The sequence below is a fragment of the Vanacampus margaritifer genome, chromosome 1 (genome assembly GCF_051991255.1).
Source record: "Vanacampus margaritifer isolate UIUO_Vmar chromosome 1, RoL_Vmar_1.0, whole genome shotgun sequence".
Taxonomy (NCBI): domain Eukaryota; kingdom Metazoa; phylum Chordata; class Actinopteri; order Syngnathiformes; family Syngnathidae; genus Vanacampus; species Vanacampus margaritifer.
The window spans coordinates 11,295,728-11,315,287 of record NC_135432.1 but is presented as its reverse complement, the minus strand read 5'-3'; the positions used below and the strand labels follow the sequence as shown (position 1 = coordinate 11,315,287).

General features: G+C 39.1%; 3 protein-coding genes across 10 annotated transcripts in view; 1 reads left to right on the top strand and 2 right to left on the bottom strand.

Moving 5' to 3' along the window:
* Positions 1 to 1,314, bottom strand: part of wnk3 (WNK lysine deficient protein kinase 3) — a 53,061-nt gene extending 51,747 nt beyond the window's left edge. For all 4 annotated transcript variants that reach the window (XM_077572218.1, XM_077572235.1, XM_077572225.1 and 1 more), the window contains exon 1: positions 710 to 1,314. The gene's annotated coding sequence lies outside the window, so the exon portion shown is untranslated. The remainder of the gene's footprint in view (positions 1 to 709) is intronic.
* An 898-nt stretch (positions 1,315 to 2,212) lies between these two features.
* fam3a (FAM3 metabolism regulating signaling molecule A) lies at positions 2,213 to 12,904 on the bottom strand. Of its 4 annotated transcripts, XM_077572179.1 has the most exons (12): positions 12,842 to 12,904; positions 12,677 to 12,756; positions 11,461 to 11,514; positions 10,268 to 10,304; positions 10,075 to 10,182; positions 9,771 to 9,794; positions 6,496 to 6,622; positions 6,153 to 6,211; positions 6,022 to 6,072; positions 5,404 to 5,488; positions 4,494 to 4,620; positions 2,213 to 3,095 (listed from the first exon to the last, which is right to left on the bottom strand). In XM_077572179.1, exons 4-12 carry the CDS (start codon positions 10,278 to 10,280, stop codon positions 2,997 to 2,999), a joined length of 693 nt encoding a protein of 230 aa, XP_077428305.1. In that variant the 5' UTR covers positions 10,281 to 10,304; positions 11,461 to 11,514; positions 12,677 to 12,756; positions 12,842 to 12,904; the 3' UTR covers positions 2,213 to 2,996. The 4 variants fall into 4 exon arrangements, with proteins under 4 accessions (XP_077428305.1, XP_077428303.1, XP_077428298.1 ...); XM_077572177.1 differs by lacking the exons at positions 12,677 to 12,756; positions 12,842 to 12,904 and adding an exon at positions 11,937 to 12,281; XM_077572172.1 differs by lacking the exons at positions 12,677 to 12,756; positions 12,842 to 12,904 and having other exon boundaries at positions 11,461 to 11,801.
* Positions 11,807 to 19,277, top strand: idh3g (isocitrate dehydrogenase (NAD(+)) 3 non-catalytic subunit gamma). Of its 2 annotated transcripts, XM_077572159.1 has the most exons (13): positions 11,807 to 12,101; positions 12,279 to 12,326; positions 12,543 to 12,554; positions 12,688 to 12,785; positions 12,872 to 12,987; positions 13,789 to 13,849; positions 13,919 to 14,051; positions 15,136 to 15,269; positions 15,332 to 15,434; positions 17,521 to 17,667; positions 17,749 to 17,843; positions 17,923 to 17,983; positions 18,068 to 19,277. In XM_077572159.1, exons 1-13 carry the CDS (start codon positions 12,021 to 12,023, stop codon positions 18,167 to 18,169), a joined length of 1,191 nt encoding a protein of 396 aa, XP_077428285.1. In that variant the 5' UTR covers positions 11,807 to 12,020; the 3' UTR covers positions 18,170 to 19,277. The 2 variants fall into 2 exon arrangements, with proteins under 2 accessions (XP_077428285.1, XP_077428277.1); XM_077572151.1 differs by lacking the exon at positions 12,543 to 12,554.
* The last annotated feature ends 283 nt before the right edge of the window (positions 19,278 to 19,560 follow it).

Below are 19,560 nucleotides of genomic sequence, written 5' to 3'. Positions count from 1 at the left end.
CGTATTACAAAATTCGGGGCGTCAGGTGTTTAAAGTTTTTAATCGTAATTATTTGCATGACTTCACTAGTTAACTTGCGATTCATCACAAATTTCATATCTGTTCTAAATGTACAATAGAAAAAATTCTAGGTTTTCATACTATTGTTAACAAAAGCGAGAAAAAAATAATAATTTTACGTTTATAGCCGTCAATGGCAGTGAATGAGTTAATTTCCTAGTTCCTAAACTGTAAACATTAGCAGAGATGTTTACAGAAATATAGTGTAGCATACTGTGTTGATATTGATCTGTTTCCTACCTTGATAATTACTTTTTTAGATGTTAACTTGATTGATCTTAACAATTAATAAGAAAGGCAAATTTGTTAAATCAGAAGTGTGTATCAAACTGGTTACAAAAAGGTTGGTGACCCCTGATGTAGACCATAGTGATGCTTGTAATGCTGCTATGGACTACATGTCAATACTTTACAGGTCAGGCTACTTTGTCTTTGAGCATGAATGTGCAAAATCAACCCAAACATGCAATAAATAAATAATAAGATTGTGCGATGTCGAGTCCAGGGTTAAACAGGAGGTGCTTGATAATAAATCAACACAATATGTAAAAGTAAGCAGATATTTAGAAACATAGTAATGTGCTTCAATTGGATGGGGCTAACATTCCTGCATCTTATAAACACAAATCAATGAATAAACTTCACTCACCCGAATGCAACATCGTGTCTGTCAGGTCCGTGATGGATTTCTTTCAAGAAAAAGAACACCGAGCCACTTCAGCACAAAAAAAACGATTAGTATTCCTATGTACAAACGTTAGAGCTCGATATTTACACTAAAAAAATAATTGGGGAAAACACGTTTAGAAAAAACGTCATAAAAAAATAGTCCGGCTTGTATATTTTCACTGCGGTTGTTGAAGGCTTGAAAATTGCCCGAGTAGCCGCCGACTTTCGGTGAGAGTCAAGCTGTCTGTGGAGCTCCGCCGCCGGTGGCTTACGGTGCTCCGGTTCTCCTCCGCAGGTGCTCCGGTTCTTTTCCGCCGGTGCTGGGCTTCGCCTTGTTCCTCACACGATGCCCGTCGCCGCCGCCGCTGCCGACGCCTGACGACAGTCCCCGTCCGCTGCTCGCGAGCGGCCATTCACTACTTGGCTAGCAGGCCAAAAGATAACGTCTGTCACTTGACTGCATGACATTATTTAGAAGAAATGCCCCTGCAAATGCACCGCGGTGGGCCTGTGCGTGACGGCTTCCCCCGTGTGCTCAACCGAGTGTTCGCCTGTGTACACTTGCCACAGGGTTCATCATCACCATCATCGTCACTACCATCATCTTCATCAGCCGAGCGCCACACGCTTGTGGCCAATCATCGACCGTGTTGCGTCCACGTGATTACCTTTTCAGTCATCCAGTCTTTCAAGCCAGTACTAGTCACAGATATTTTAATTCAAGCGCAAGGGCAAATGAAGAATTGCATAAATTACATCGCCATTAAAATAGCTCACGTTTGTCTTTCTGCAACTAGAGAGCAAAGCAAATCGCGATGTTTACTTTTTGTTTCATGGTTTCCTAAAGAAATGATGTATTTAGAACAGGTTGTGTATCCAAACATCCCCGAGGGCGCGTGAGACTGGCTGTTTGTGTTCACATTGCAAGAGCGTTTGATATTTATTTACCCAACATAAACAATTCCTTTATTGTCAACTTCACTTGATTATTGCTTCATATCGTTTTTTTTTACAATTTGAAGCATAAACACAAGAAATTTCGTTTCCCCGGTATGAATTCACACCATAGTGGTACAAATAGTTTAATTGGGTCTGGCCTAATGGACAAGAATAATGATATGCTGTTAACGAATGCGCACGCTTATATCGTACAGCCATTTCATTTGATTTGCGAGATCACTGTATGTTCATAAGGAAAAAAGAAATGCTGGGAGCATTGTGAACCGAACAACCCCGATGCCACTTGCACTTTTGTCGCCCTCTTGTGGATTTCATGAGAACGCTGACCACGGTTCTACAATTTTGAGGGCCTTGTAAGCTGGAATTTATATATATATATATATATATATATATATAAAGAAGTAGCATTTACCAACAACTTTTGACATCAGGGGCCATCTAAAACAAATCTTATTGTAGCTCAAAGTACCACCTGGTTTTATTCAGAACTAATCTTTGCAGAAAACTCAACTCACAACACAACTGCAGCACAAGATAATTCATGATTTTATTTCTGTGCATTTAAATAGTTCTTACATATCAAACATTTGGGGGTTCGAGGGGATTCACATACATTTATATGCAAACATATTCCAAAATAGCACTCAGTGGACACCCAGCATTGGATATTACTAAAATCTTGAGCAGGCTAACGTTGAACCTAGATGGCAAAGCTTCTGTATTTAACGTTTAAATAAATAGTTTTATCAAAGTGAAACAAGTAGTTAAATTGTCAGGTGATGTTGGTAAATACCGGGTAAGCTTGTGCATCAGGTTCTAAGGTAACAAACAGCTCCTACTATTATGCATACAATTTCACATAAATTTGTCACAGCATTAAAATTGCTATTTTGACTTGAATACAAAAGACAGCGTTTACATTTAAACTTCAGGCAAAACTGCAAATGTTGCGTATCATTTCATGAAAAACGCTCCGGTGCAACTTTATGGATCGTGTTTCAGCTTTTTGGCAGACAGGAGAAGTATCACTTTCTCTTAAAGCAAGGCCGACTCCAGTTCCATTGTTACAACTGTCACCTCTTACGCTTCTCAAGTTTTGCTACCTTGCGCACACATTGCACATTACCACAAAAAAAATAAAAATAAAATCTTTCACAACCACTTAAACGTTTCTTAATTTCTAGATCACATCCCACAACCAAGATTTGTGTGTGTGTGACTTGAACCGGGCAGTCATATAGTAGCTCCTTGGCTTCAATCAGTCGAACGGTCGGCTGTAATGGAAATGCTTGCTGCAAAGGACTGAATTAAACTTCCACGGGAGGCCGTAAGGGAATACAGCCATCCATCTCCAGTGACTCCGGCCATCCTTCGTATTTGTTGTTGCTCTTACTGTTCTTCATCCGCTAATGAGAACAACGAAGCACATAGTTGATCTGACGTCAACAACATGGAAAGATGAGGTTCTCACTGACACTAACAATACAGAGTGACGATGATAATGTTGGCCAAATAAAATAAAAACAGTGATTGTAAATTGATAATTACAGTACAATTTAGATTAATTACATTGTCCTTTAATTAATAAACTTGGTGACGTTGTACCTATGTATTAGTTATTTCAAGACCACTATCTATTTACTGGCTATTCATTATTTATTTTAAAACATTGCAGTGGATTTAAAGCAAGGCTTGACAGCATTCAGTTTTTGTTGATTATGGCGGCACCATATGGACAAAAGCGGTACTGTTTTGCCACAAATGAAGACCATATTTCCCAGGACCAGTGAATTGCATCGTCTCACGGTCGTCTGGAGTTGGATTGAAACACATTACTGTTGGCAGTGGCTGTGTGAAGAATGTGTAGCGATGAGGTAATCAAGCCATTTTATATATTTTTTCTTTATACAGTTTTCAAGTAAGAGCAAACATTGGTTTTACTTCTTTATTATCAACATACAAATGGCAAATTTCCGATCGCTAACATTAGCATAGTCATTTTGATTTGAGCATTGAAAGCGACCTACTCGTCCAGCTGGGAAAAGAGCCGAGCCCCGCAAAAGCAGCGTGGGTTGGAAATTCCCCTAGTCTTTACCGCACGCCAGCGAGTGAAAGCGGAGCCAATATTAATTCTGTACTGTGCTTTTATCCAGGTAGGCTCCTTTTTTGTTTTTTGTTTTGTCCCCTCAGACCAAAATCTTAGTTTCTTGGTTATTCATCTTGTCTTTACAACAGTAATCACATTTTGGAACAAATGGCGAATAGGGGAACATGACGTATGCCGTAAAGCAGTCTGCAGGTTTGTAGTTTTCTTTTTTTTGTGTGTGTGTGGCAGACCTCAAAGTTGTTTAGTGCAAGTAAAAATGATACAGACATCCTCAAGCCATGGCAAAGGTTTCATTAATCTAGCTGTAAATCAATGTTTCTTCAGCAGAATTATGAAAATATGAATTGATGGTTCAAAAAGTATTTCGTTTGACAAAAGCACAATGGGGCCAATGATCTCATTGCTCAAAGTCACCAAATACTTAATTCCTCTCTCTGTTGTGAAAGACATTAATCGACTAGTTGCTTGCGTGGTCTACACTACTATCCGATCAATCTGACTCTTCGATGGCTAATTTATAGATTAATTTAATTCATGGTCTTTTCCGTTTCAAGCTGGACACCCATATCAACTATGAAACTATCAATTGGGAGGTCGAGAAGATCATTGAGAACATTTGTGATAAGGTGCTCTAATATGTTATTCAAACATGAGGTAAAAATGTTGTGATACCGCTATTGCCAATGTTTTAAAGTACCTGCTCAAATGGACTCTTGTTCTCGATGCCTTTGGCGCCAACAAACACCCAGCTGTCCCGAAAAGCCAGCTCCTTGATGGCAGTGCTCCCAAGCTCCTCAAACAGTCGCCGGGACTCTGCATTCAACCTGGCAATGAAAAAAGGTAGGAAAAAAAGCATGTTTCGTTTTTTTAAATTTTAGAATGGGGTTATGGCGAGATTCAGGACGAAACAGGAATTGCATTCTGAATGTAGCTCATCAGTGTTGATAGGCAGTTTATCATTTTCAGTTATTTGATAGGGGTGTGAATTGCCTAGTACCTGGCGATTCAATTCGATCCATAGGTCACGATTCAATACCGATTAATCCCGATACAAATCTATAAATTGATTAGTGTTTTTTTTTTACTCAAATTTAGAAAATACTAATCAGTAAACTTGTACATGTACACTGTAAGATTTGTATGAAAATGTATTTATTTATCTGGAAATTCAGGCTTATAACTGAGGCTTATAAATGTTCCATTAATATATCATTCTTCCATGCTTAATGTGTAAATCCTAACCCTAAGTAAGACATTTTGTTGAATATTCCCATAAAAAAATGTATGTTTAAAAATCGATTCGGCCGCATATCGAATCGATTCGAGAATTGCGCGCTGTAATATCGCGATATATTGCCAAATCGATTTTTCCCTAATACCCCTATTATTTGATTACTTTCTTAACTATTATAGATTAAAGCAGTGAGAAGCATAAAGAAATGAATGAGGTCTCAAAATGGAGCACTTCCACAGTGTCTTAACAAAATAAGGTGGCACAAAATCATAGTGATAAGATTCTATTAATGCAATAAAAAAAACATTGGCAAGTGTAATTAAATATGTATTATTTACTAGTCAAGATGAAATGCAGTATAATGGCTTGTTACTTTGTAGCTGGATCATCAAAGGAGGCCACAAACACCAGCGTTCCTTCATGGAGCGGCCGCAGATACTTCAATAGATCAGAAACATCTGAAGACAAACAGTACATAAGTCACAAGCAATTAATTGGTCTTCCAGAGCAATTCACATCTAATTTGACATTTACAGTAGTACGGTTCAAACAATTGGAACACCCTAAAAATGGAACAACTTGGACTTCAAATAAAATTTGCCGTGAAATGTTCAATTCAAGAGTTATTGTTTCAGTGTCATGATAGCTAGACATGAACGCTAGTCAGGTGGTCGAATTTTGACTTTTTTTAAGCGATTGTGTTTTACACTAGTACTACTTAAGCATATTTATAATTTCATACATACATGTGTGTGAAACAGCAAAGCGTGTGGTTAAAATGTTATGTATGTAATGTAATGTCAAAGTTTTTTTCTAACAGATTCATATTAGATGTGATGATTTCTGCTTATGCTTGCTTTACAATTGATGATGAGTTGATAAGTTTTATGATGGGGAGAGATCAGTCTTTGATTATCATCGTGGAACTGATTGTGGTCGAACTTCAACTTGGACTTGCCACTTTATACATGACAATGTCAATTTTTATTACCTCCTGCCCACATGTCAAATGTCTTTATTTCCAAAGGTTCACCTGTGACTCCTGAAATAAACCAAAAAAAGTGTGTGTGAAAACTACGGACAGGTGCTCAATATAGTAAGGAAACACTTGGTTCATTGTACCATTCACCAAAGCGATGTTCAATCCTCTGCCAACGTTGTTTTTCACGCTGCTTAACAACCTGTTGAGTCAGTAAAATAGCTAGGTTAAAGCAAAAAACACTTTTTTCAAGCCCTACCAATCCAGACAAAAATACCGCAATTTAAGGGAAAAAGCTAATCTAGAGGAGATAAAAAAAATACTTGAGCGCGTTACAAAGCAACAGGGGACAGACGAAAAGAAAGTGTACTTGCTTTCAGCTCCGCTGACGGAGACAGCACAGAAGGGCGGGGGGATAGTGCGAAACAAATGAAATCAAAGTGAGATGACACGTGACAAAAGGAAACAATAAGCACCCAATCTCACATTTTATCCTCCAGACAGATTTTGGGCCCAATGACGTTGGCAGCTCCAGATACGAGGCGGAAAGCCAGATGTTTGGGGGGGCACGCCGCTGAAAGGCCGCATTTATACCTCCGTGGTCGAACTTCAGCTTAAAAGAAAAAAATAAATAAAATTACTCGCAGGAAAGAAGTTGTCCCCATCCCGCTGCCTATAACACACCTACAAAGTCACCTGTGGTGGCCCTGGCCCGCTCCCCCTCACCCGCTACATTCTCCCTCTGGGCCATATTTTTACCAAACGTCGGATATCCTACCACTGTTCTGCTGATGACACACCCGACGAGTATTTCTGAGAATAATCCTCACTTCTTCTGTTAACATCTACACTGACCACCTGCATGGATGTGATAGAGATAGACGCCTGAATGAAACCTTTCCTTCAGCCGAACAGCACCAAAACAGAAGCCATCCATCACTGGTCCTGAAACTCAGAGGATGTTGAGCACACTCCCTGAACAACTGAGGGCCCCACAAATTACTCATTCAAACCCCCAAAAAGTGTAAATACATTTTTTACTTTTTGACTGCCAAAAACGTTAAATGACGTTTAGTAAAAAACCTACGGACGCCCGCCAAGGACGTTAAAAGACGTTCTCCAATTTTTTATTTTTTTGGGGGGGAAACGGGTGGAGGAAAGCCTTGCCCAGCTGTGGTGAAAGTTTCAAGCAGATCTAGATAGCCTAATGACTATTTTTGGCCCCTAGATGGCAGCAATGACTCTCTTTTGACAAGATTGGGTAGGCGTCAGTAGAAGACGTGAGGCGGAGCTAGAGGGGACAATGGCTGGGGAAGGGAAGAGAACATGGCGACCGGTTGCAAGCGGCTCACGCTCGAGCATTTTTTTTCAAAGACGAAAAGCATCGACCAACGCTAAAGAGCACATTGATGACGACGATGATCATCATCGATGATGATGATGGTGACTCCGAGGTTGGAAGCGTTGACGCGGCAGTAGAAGACGTGAGGCAGAGCTAGATGGCTGAGGAAGCGAACAATGGCGACCGGTTGCAAGCAGCTCACACTTGGCATTTTTTTTCAAAGACGAAAAGCATCGACCAACGCTAAAGAGCACATTGATGACGACGATGATCATCAACGATGATGATGATGGTGACTCCGAGGTTGGAAGTGTTGACGCGGCAGTAGAAGACGTGAGGCGGAGCTAGATGGCTGAGGAAGCGAACAATGGCGACCGGTTGCAAGCAGCTCACACTTGGGAATTTTTTTCAAAGACGAAAGGCATCGACCAACGCTAAAGAGCACATTGATGACGACGATGATCATCATCGATGATGATGATGGTGACTCCGAGGTTGGAAGCGTTGACGCGGCAGTAGAAGACATGAGGCGGAGCTAGATGGCTGAGGAAGCGAACAATGGCGACCGGTTGCAAGCAGCTCACACTTGGCATTTTTTTTCAAAGACGAAAAGCATCGACCAACGCTAAAGAGCACATTGATGACGACGATGATCATCAACGATGATGATGATGGTGACTCCGAGGTTGGAAGTGTTGACGCGGCAGTAGAAGACGTGAGGCGGAGCTAGATGGCTGAGGAAGCGAACAATGGCGACCGGTTGCAAGCAGCTCACACTTGGGAATTTTTTTCAAAGACGAAAGGCATCGACCAACGCTAAAGAGCACATTGATGACGACGATGATCATCATCGATGATGATGATGGTGACTCCGAGGTTGACGCCGAAGTTGGAAGCGCTGACGCGGCGGCTATGACGACGTCCTAAAGGTTCACGGGCTAGCGATGCTAACACCGGAAAACGCGGAGCACAACCGAGCACGCTCAGGCGGACGTTCAATCGGACGACGAAGAGTGCCGCGAGTCCAATGCATATTCATCGGAGGAGTGGGTACAGTCTGCTACTTGCTATTCCCCGGAAAAAAAGGCCGTCAAGAAAGTGTAACGTCTGCACGCGAAACGGACAATCGAAGTGAAACGTATCTGTTGTGCAAATCCTGCTCCCTCTTCTTGCACGCAGGGCAGTGTTACAAAAAGAAAAACTGTATTTGAAACATCCACATAATTGTAAATAGTACCACAGTTGCACACATTTGTAAATCGTTTGTGAAATTGTTTTGTCAAATTGTTACACTGTTGAATGGAAATAAACGTATTTTGCAATCTAAAAACACTTTTTCATTGTTGGTGGTGGTGTATTACAGAAGTAAAGCACTATTTAGGTGTTTGTGGCATCATTCATGGACAAAAAGAAGTGTAGAATTCACTAGAGTGCATGAAATAACATCGTTTCACAAAAAGCTCTTTTTCTCCGCTTTTTGTTTCAAAACAGAGCATTTCGGTGAAACTAACCATTTTCTATTGTTGATTACTGAAGAACGGAATAAGGTAGAAACAAACTTTTTTTTCTGATGAAAGATGAGAGTTCAATCTTTCATTTGGTAGTATGTGTGTTTCCATAGTCCAAACACAACATTTTCTGTGGACCTTGAAAGATCAGTAAAAATGCTTAAATCAGCTGGCACTGGCGACATCCCATTTCTGAAAACGTCTGGCAGTCAAAGAGTTAATACTTAGTCCATCACTCCCAAAAACGAGTTTATACGTTTTTTTTAAATGTTTTTATTTTTATGCAAGAACATAAAGAAGGCTTTGATGCAGCTTCTGACATGAAACGGTGAATTAAAGTACTGGTAGTTATTACGAAAAACGGCCAGCAGGTGGCAGCGGAGTATAAGAGATCAGCCAGGGCCATGTTGCAGCAAGCTCTTTTTGAGTGTTTTCACCAGGAATGTGAGTATTGATGAAACTTATGACGCTATATTCTAATGCTAATTGCTGCAAAATGGAAACAGATAGAAATATACTTTTTTTCCTGATGAAAGAAGAGAGTCTAATCTTTCTTTTTGTATGTTCCATGTATTTATAGCAATAGAACACAATATTCTGTGGGCCTTGCCAAATCAGTAAAAATCATGTAAAACAGTCGGGAGTGAAGGGGGTTGCTTCAGTGAAAATGGCTGGGAGTGAATGAGTTAAAAATACATTAAAATATTTCCTTTTGCAAAATGATTCAGCTAAATACATTTTTGGATTCTTCTTCAATTACTGTTTCTGTTAAGTTTATAATTAGGCCCTACACTATTATATTGATTTATCTACATTTGACATTTCTTTTCTGTAGCACTAGTACAATACAAATAAATACAGTAATAATTATTAATATTAAGAGCATATATAAACTAGTTTCTCATCCATACCAGCTGTTGGTTCCTGACTTGCACCTGGGGGGGAAAAGAGAAGAAGAAAAAATAATCACACTCATATAAAAAACTCACATATAAGGGGCATAGTTTTGTTATTTTACACACACTTGAATTGTATCAGGTATACAGTACTTTAATTAAGCGCATGTGTTTTTGTTGGGTTTCTTACTCTCATCTAACATTGGAGGAGACTTTAGATTCAATAATTTCAGAGGGAAAGGTGCATTAGTGACTAAACCGTTGTCACTGTTTATGAGCTGATCACTGCAAAGAACAATAATAGCTTTGCATCACTTACTGTTGAGGAAATTGTGCACAAACGAACCACTTTTCCCTCCAAACATTGTGCTTGCCAACAGCCACGCGAGTCCCACCAAGAGCAGCACAACCACAACTCGCATGGGGCCTGTGGAGGGAAATGGAACAGACCACTCAGAAACACATTTAATGGTGCCACCAGGCCGAAAGTGGTGAAAAAATGGTAAACCTACCTGTTAATCTCATGATTTGCTCTCTCGTGCACCTCAGCTGGGGTCGGGAGAAAAGAAACAAGCAGATGGTTGGTTTGCGTAAGTGTACAAAGAGCTTTTTTACACAGGCTGTGAATTTTAGTCCATCTGAATCATTATGCTAGCTTTTTGTAGTAGCGCCTGGCTACTTGTCAAATGAGGAGTGTGACGGGATCTTAAAAATTTAACTTAATCCAAGTTAATCAGTTTAACATTACTAATACAGATTATGTTTGCTGCTCAGGAATTCAGTGTGGTGCATGTTTAGCTTTTTCTTGAGGTCTAAGCCAAGTTTTCCATAAATTAACAGTTAAGTGCCATCCGACAGCAGTGATTTTCAACTGTTGGTCATGACCTAATTGTGTTATAAATGAGAGGGATTCTTCCATTTACTTTACAACAGTACGTGTTTCAATTGGCATAGTGGGCATACATATATTTATCCTACTCAGTCCACCTCTGTACCCGTTACCGTACCAACTTCAGTAAGTGACCAAATGTAAATGCTTGTTGCTCAAGCCGCGCAGCTGCTATTCTGTAAGAAAATACAGCAAAGCTCAGTCTCTTACTTACAGACAACTTGTCTAGCGATATGTCAAACTTATTTGAATAGTAGAAATTAAAGTTGTTGTTTTTTTAATTAAACTTCAATGTTGTTGTACCTGTTAAAATGACATGAAATACATTATTATCCTTAATTACAGTGGTGCAAAGCAATTTCCAGAGGCATTTAAACAGCCTCTCATACAACAATGGCCACTTTTTTATTCCAGGAAAATTGCTGATTGCTGTTTGCATCCTTCAATAATTTAAAGAAAAAAGATGACGATGAAGAAGAAGACAAACAACTGATGTAGTAGTGCACTCTGCTAAAAGGAAGAGATCAGTGCCAAGTGTGTAAGTGAAATTTTGGGGACGTATTGTACAATGTCATATTTAATTGTGCTATTTTCGTTTTCATCCTTAGTTTTGTAATATGTCAGAGTGTGTAGTAGGGCAATTTTAAAATACTGTGCATATATATATATATATATATATATATATATATATATATATATATATATATATATATATATTAGGAAAAAGTGGGTCATGAATCTTTAAACACTGAAGACAAGAGCAAACTAAACGACGGATTGTAGAACATTTGCGAATGTGTGAATGTCATGCCGTACCTTCAGCGTCCACGCTTCTGTCAAGTGTTGCTTTCTTCGTCGCAGCTGGAATAACTAAAGAAGCAAGAAGAGTCGTTACCCAGTAAGTTTAACTACTTTTTTCGCAATTTCTTCATTGGGGCTTGCGTTGTGGGTAACGGCTCCTGTGAAAACTTGTAATTTACACAAATAAACGTGTGTGTTACTTCGTTTTCTTCAAGCAGGGGTGGCGCGCGTAATGCAGGAAAAAAACTGTAATGCAGACGATCAATACGAACATGTCGGTTATCTTCCGGAAATATTGGCTCGTCTGCACTGAGTCTGCGCAAACAACGTCACGCGGTTGGTTAGCAAATCATTTCAAGACTTCCGCAAACCATCATACATCTTTTGCAGTATGTATTTATTAACCCATTAAATCACAACAACATCAATTGGACAAAACAACTGGACAATCGTGTGTTTCATTGAACAAATAATAAAACAATAACACTTACTTGGATGTCCGTTTGTGTTAAAAAAATAAAAATAAAAATAAAATCTCCACCTCCTCCTCTCTTGTCCGCGAGCACTAACCCAAGATGGCTACTCCCTGTGCCGCACTCTCCATAGCCAAACTCGTCCAACCCTTTCGGGCTGGAATTGCTGGAAACACGTTTAAAGTAAGACGATAAACACTTATTTAAAACACGATCTAAACGACTGTGGTTGGGTTCTATGTAAAACTTGTTCTATTATCTTTATCGTGGCACAAGGTCAAGCGAGTTAAAATCAGTAAAATAATAATCCGGATTAATTGTCCTCCTTTCAAAGTATGACGGATTTTTATTGTCCTTCAGGTATTTGGAACAACTGTCTCAAGTCACAGGAATAAGACGGTGTTGACTGTGAGTGTCTTAACATGAGTGTCATGTGTGAGTGTCATGTGGGGCTGTTACCTTAAATACGCTGGTGAAAATGTCATGTCAATTGTTAAATGTGTGAAAATGTGTAATCTTCACACGGCATGAATGCTTGACACCTATCTATTTATCATTAATTTGATCTTTTTTTCTTTTTCTAATTTTATATCTGTTTTCCTTGCTGCCTATCTGCTTCCAAAGGGAGATAACATTGTAAGTATGTGACATGGGTACACATTAGTAAATATAAATACAGATCTAAAGGTCATCATAAAATGACATGACAAGAGATCTGTACTGATGAGCTAAATCACAATTTATTTGCATCTAATTACCAATGTTACAGCCTCCTCCAGCAAAGTATGGCGGCAGACATACTGTCACTCTCATCCCTGGAGATGGAATCGGTCCAGAGCTGTTAAGTCATGTCAGAGAAGTGTTCAGGTTGGTCAGACTGAAATTGTAAACAACAACAAATTCAGTAGAGACAGCCACATTACTTTTGCTTTTGCCGTGTGTTTTGTCTGTAGGTTCAGCTGTGTGCCTGTGGACTTCGAGGTGGTACAAGTCAACTCTGCCTTGGAGACTGAAGAGGACATCAATAACGCCATCACTGCCATTCGCCGAAATGGAGTAGCCCTCAAAGGTGAGTAATTTTCTCCGCAATGTTTAGTAGTCATAATCATCCATTCCCTTTACATTTTTTTTTGTATTTTCAAGTGATCCATAACCAACATCGCTGTTTGTTTTATGAACACATGAAATAAATCGTACAGTATGCACACGCTCCCCAGAATGCACATAAATAATGCGATGCACATACAGCATGGGTCAACAATAAAAGGCAGTGACAACACCGAAGTAAACGATTATAAATAAATAGCACAAATATGAACTCATTCACTGCCATTGACGGCTATAGACGTAAAAAAGTCATTTGAACTATTTCTATTTGTTTCACAATTTTTTCCACTTTTGTTAACATGAGTATGAAAACCTAGAAAAACAATATTGTACGTTTAGAACAGACATAAAATTTGTGATTAATCGTGAGTTAACTAGTGAAGTTATGTGATTAATTAAAATTAAAAAATTTAATCGCCCCTAATTAAAAATAAAAGATTATTAAAAATTAGGGGCGTCAGACGATTAAAATGTTTAATTGTAATTAATCGCGTGACTTCAGTAGTTAACTAATTACAAATTTTATATCTGTTCTAAATGCACAATAAAAACATTCTAGGTTTTCATACTCTTGTTCATAAAAATGGGAAAAAAATGGGAAACTAATAGAAATAGTTCAAATGAATTTTTGACATCTATAGCCGTTATTGGCAGTGAATGAGTTAAACGTTACATAGCATTTAGTTGGCCAGGTGTTACATGTCTTACAAGTCATGTTATTAGTTAAGTTTGATGTTGATTATATCCTTAATTCTCCTGACAGGTAACATAGAAACCAAACATACCATGCCCCCTTCTGTCAAATCCAGGAATAACCTTCTTCGGTAAGTTTTATATCGTTTCAGTTTTACCCACATTTGAGTTGTTTAATGAATTCTATAATGTGTCAACAGCACAAGCTTGGACCTGTATGCCAATGTGATGCACTGCCAGTCCCTCCCAGGCGTTCAGACGCGCCACAAGAACATCGACATCATGATCATCCGGGAGAACACCGAGGGAGAGTACAGCAGTCTGGAGCATGAGGTTGGATGAACGTTTCTCACCTTGTCCTTCCTATAGCCTGGTTCAATTTGAACTTCGCTATTGATCATCTTGTGCTCGCTGTTTAACTGGTTGCCACACAGTACTTTCTTTTAGAGCATTTGATCATCTTTCATTGATTGAGATGTATCCATCAATTAAAAACAAAGTTGAATTAGCTGTCAAATGATTAAATGTTTTAGATCAGATTAATCACATCTCAGACTTTTGATTAATTGTTATATTAAAAAGGCTTTTTTATCAACATTTTTTGCCAGCCAAATTTGAAGAGCACCTGTTGTGTTAATTCTTTTGACATTTAATATTATGAGTACGTCTTCAACATTTTTTGATCCACTGCACACTCTCATCCTTCTCTTTTTCTACTCAGTTAATTACTTGCATTTTTTTTAAATGGAAAAAATGACCCCAGTACTTTGACATGAACAAATATTCTGAATGTCACACACAAACATTTATTGAATGTTTTACTTTAATGCATGTAGTTATGTTTATTGCTCAAACACAACCTGTGCTACCTTTAACGTAACCATCTGGCTGTCAAGATAAAGGATAATCTGTGGTCAAAATTAATAGTGCGATTAATCTGCGTTAATACATAATTAATGCAATATTTTTTTGTGATTAACTAATTAGTTAAAGCTTTTACTTTGATAGCACTACTTAAAAAATGGAAATGAAAGAAGAAGAAAGCTTGCGAAAACACTGATTTGCATAAACATATTACATACATCCCAGCAATATTCATATTATATATCATTATTTTATTTTTTCCTTATATTGCCGTTGAAATCAGTGTTTTCCAACCTTTTATTGCATTATTTTTGAATTAATGGCAACAGGTGGATAATCTGGTTAATTATGTACCTTCTGCCCTCTTGTCTTGTTGGTCACTATATGTTATTGGCTAAGATAGATAAACACAATTTAAAATGCTACATTTTTTTGTGCCAGCTAAGTCAAATAGGATAATTTCCTGCTCATACACTAATGTGCTGCAAATCCTTAATGATCATGACCAATGAACCATACTTAATGGCTGAATGTGTGCTCTGGCCTCTTTTAGAGCGTCTCCGGCGTTGTGGAGTCTCTTAAAATAATCACCAGGAACAATTCCCTCCGAATTGCGGAATATGCCTTCAGGCTGGCCAAAGAGAAGGGACGACGCAGGGTCACCGCCGTCCACAAGGCCAACATCATGTGAGTTGTCTCTTCTCATAGGTACGAGAAATATTGTGTGGCTAATTGTGCCGCGTCAACAGGAAGCTCGGCGACGGCTTGTTCCTGCAGTGTTGCCGAGAGGTGGCCTCGGGGTACCCTGACATCACATTCGACACCATGATTGTGGACAACACTACCATGCAGGTTAGAATATGCATTGAGAAAATGTTTGCCCTCGGGCTCGATACGGCCTTAGTTTTTTATTTTTTCCCCACATATATCACATTTCCTGATTTCAAAAGATTGCACCCACTTCTTTAACTTGCAGTCAATGTGAAAATAGGGGTATATTCAAACCTGCACTGTTTGGTCCGCTTTAAACGGACCAGAGTTATTTTTCCACGTTGATTTGGACCTTTTGTGCAAGTCTGAATACACACAAACGAATCCTGGTGCGGACCGAGACCCGCTTTTTGAGGTGGTCTCGGTCTGCTTCCAAACGTTTCACAGACTGAATACAGCAGTCGATGACGCTGTTCCAAAATTAGAAACAGCGTCGCAGAATCTCCGTTTAACGCGCTGCTCATGACGCTCACAAATATCTCGCATCTAATAACGCCACAAATATGCAGGGCAGTAAAGCAGCATGTCGGAAATTCATGTTTTCCCTCTATTTCCGGGTTTCGTTATGCGTTCAACCTTCGTCATTTTTGTCCAATGGGCGCACAGATCGTCACGCGGGTCGACGTGATTACGCAATATAGTCCACTTGCAAAAAGCACAGTGTGAATATGAACTACACCAAAAGGAAAAAAATAAAGTCCACTTTTGGTCCGGACCAAACAAGTGGACTTAAAGGACTTTCCTAGTCTGAGTACATGTTAAAATAAGTTCTTGAAAAATGTTCCTATTGTCAAAAATCCTATGTAAACACTATCCTTTTTAAATGTCCAACATCTTGTACAAATGTACATGTGAGGCACCCACAATCTCAGAACTGTGAGGCGAATGTGCTACCCACTAGTAGCCTGGCAAAGCCTACTAGTGTTTCTTGAAAAAGAAAGTGGGTCTAGAGCAGGGGTGGAGTCCTGCAGGTTTTGGATGTTTCCCTTCTCCAACACAGCTGATATATGCTCAGCTCATCAGCAAGCTCTGCATAAACTTGGTAACGATCCTGTTGATTGGAATCAGCTGCGTTACAGCAGGGAAACCTCCGAAACCTGCAGGACGCCGGCCCTTGAGGACCCAGTTTGTCCACCACTGGTCTGGAGGGACAGGCGTCCATAGACAGCGATTCGGCACCGGCCGAAAACAGGCCGGCCAATCAAATGTTTCTATTTGCGTGACGTCGTCACTCTTCACGACAACGACATAAGTCATTCACTACTGTCTCTCTTTGGCTAGTAGCCATGTTGGATTTTTACTCCGTCAACACAAAAAATAAATGGATAAGACTTAAACGAGTCGCTTTTCTGACGCTCTTCGCTCATTGGTTCATTCCACTGTCTGTTAGCTCCTGTTTGCCCCGCCTCAGAAATGCTACTGAGAGGGCGGTTGACCAGACTGGATTTCCAGGCTAACCCACTAGTACAGCCACGTCCATTTTCTGACCAGAAACTCAAATTAATGAATAAAATCTACCTGTCAAATAATCACTTTATTTATATAGAATATTTCTCATACATGAAAATGTAGCACAACTTGTTTTATATGATAAAAGCATGCAAAACAAACAAACCCAACATCAGTTTTATATATATATATATATATATATATATATATATATATATATACACTGTGTGGAAAGACCAGATATATATGATATAATATTAATAATTATAATAATTAAAATATTAGATTACCCAATAAAATGGTTCAAAGCACAATTCAATTAACTCTTAGGTTAAAATTAACAAGAGCGCATCTTAAGTGATACAATAAAAAGATTAAGTAAACTAAAAGATTCAATGAAAAATTTGGAGAAAATAGTATAGTAAAAACTATAAATAAAATGTCATCAAAACCCAGGCTGAAAACCAACAGCTGCTCTCAGATCTTCAGGAAGTATATAATAAATAATAACAAAAGGAGTTTGTGTTGTAACTTTAACGACTGATAAGACTTCTAACTGAAGAACTGATCATTCTGGATGGCTCATTAGTTCAAATCAAATCTGATGAAAAAGATTGACTAAGCCCATTAAAAACAAATCAAAGAATCTATGAATCACCCAGCCCTAGTTTGCACCAATGTTACCGTGTGACCATCCATCCCACTGCGTCTGTTTCAGCTGGTGTCAATGCCTCAGCAGTTTGATGTGATGGTGATGCCCAACCTTTACGGCAATGTGGTGAGCAACGTGTGCGCTGGCCTGGTGGGAGGCCCCGGCCTCGTGCCCGGGGCCAATTACGGCCGTGACTACGCAGTTTTTGAAACGGTGAGTGTTTGTGGTGATATTGCACGAGGATGGAAATTGCATAAATTGTGTTGGTAAGATAAGCTGATTATTCTTTTCCAGGCCACAAGGAACACGGGGAAGAGTATCGCAAACAGGAACATTGCGAACCCCACCGCCCTGCTGCTCGCCAGCTGCATGATGCTTGACCATCTTAAGTATGTGTCTACACTTTTTGCCTCCATCTGCCGTGCGACTGTTTTAACTCTATTCTTCCTTTTTTGTGTGCGCCTGCAGGCTTTATGATTACGCAACGCTGATCCGGAATGCAGTACTCACAACCATGAATGAAACCCGGGTGAGTTCTGCTCCCCCCGACATTCCTTGCCCTTCACTGAACTGCCCTTTTATTTTAACGCAATGTTATTTTATCACCATTCAGTTGCACACAGCGGATATCGGTGGTCAGGGCACCACATCAGAAGTGGTTCAGTCCATCATGCGAAACATCCAGAGTAAAGGACAACACACAGCTGAGATGTAAATGTCTAATGCACCACAGATGCCACTCACACACATCATATTCATATTATTGACCTCAGAGCAGTTGTTTTTCCAAATGTGTGTTTCTTGTGATGTCATTGATCCATTGCTAAGCCAAACCCGGAAACACCCACCGGCAAATAGCAGCACGGCACTGAGGTCCAACTTTTTCCTGGCAACACTGTTAAATTCAGTGAGACGCACTTTTTAAGGCTAGGATTTACTTCTGCTCTTTCCAAAGTTATTATAAGCAATTGGCTTGAGGCACCGGAACACGTGACAAACAAAATCCTGAGATGCTGAAGGGAATATCAAAATGAACCCCGATAAATGCACACTCTGGATAGAGATAGTATAGTGTAGTTGTCCACATAGTCATTTGAATGCCTCAAAAAAATCAGCAAACACAACCTTGTCTGCTCCAAGGTAAGCAATTTACTTGTATTATCAAAACGGTAATGGTGTGCTGTGGAGCCTAATTATTAATGGAGCTAAGGAGAGTAAAATGTTTTTAACTTTCAATTAACTCTTTGACTGCCAGACGTTTTCAGAAAAGGGATGCCGTGGGTGCCAGCCGATTTAAGCATTTTGACTGATCTTTTGACTGATCTTTCAAGGTCCACATAAAATTATGTGTTTGGACTATGGAAACACACATACTACCAAATGAAAGATTGGACTCTCACCTTTCATTAGAAAAAAAAAGTTTGTTTCTACCTTATTCCGTTTTTGAGTAATCAACAATAGAAAATGGTTAGTTTCACCTCTGTTTTGAAACAAACGTCTTTTAACGTCTTTGGCACTCCTCCATAGGATTTTACTAAACGTTATTTAACGTTTTTGGCAGTCAAAGAGTTAACCACACTTCCACGACTTTCTGCTGTGCTATAACTGCTGTGCTATAACTTTGATACGAAACTCTACTGTACTCTGTGTTACAAACTGTACTATCTTGAATGTTGACGCCATATCAAGCAAACAACTTCATCTTAATGTATGCTGTACAGTGTACACATATTTGCCAGTGCTTTGTAGTGAATATGGACCCTCATTTTGCATGATTGTACTCTATAACATGCATAGCATCAATAAAGAATGGTTTATGTGGAGTTGTGTTTTTTAAGATGCTTTAATATGATCAAAACAAAGCTTCTTCGACCAGGGGGCCATCCCAAAATGTGTTAATGTATTTTTAAATTAAATTTATTTTAGCTGATTTATTGTGAATAACAAAATAAAAATATATAAATAATTTGACGTGTACATATAACTTTCTAACATTTATACAATACAATAATTGGCTAACAAATCATGAATAACAAAAATGAGAATAAATAATTTTATTATTAGTGAGGATAAGTGGTTCAGAGAAAGGATGGAAGGCGAGAATAA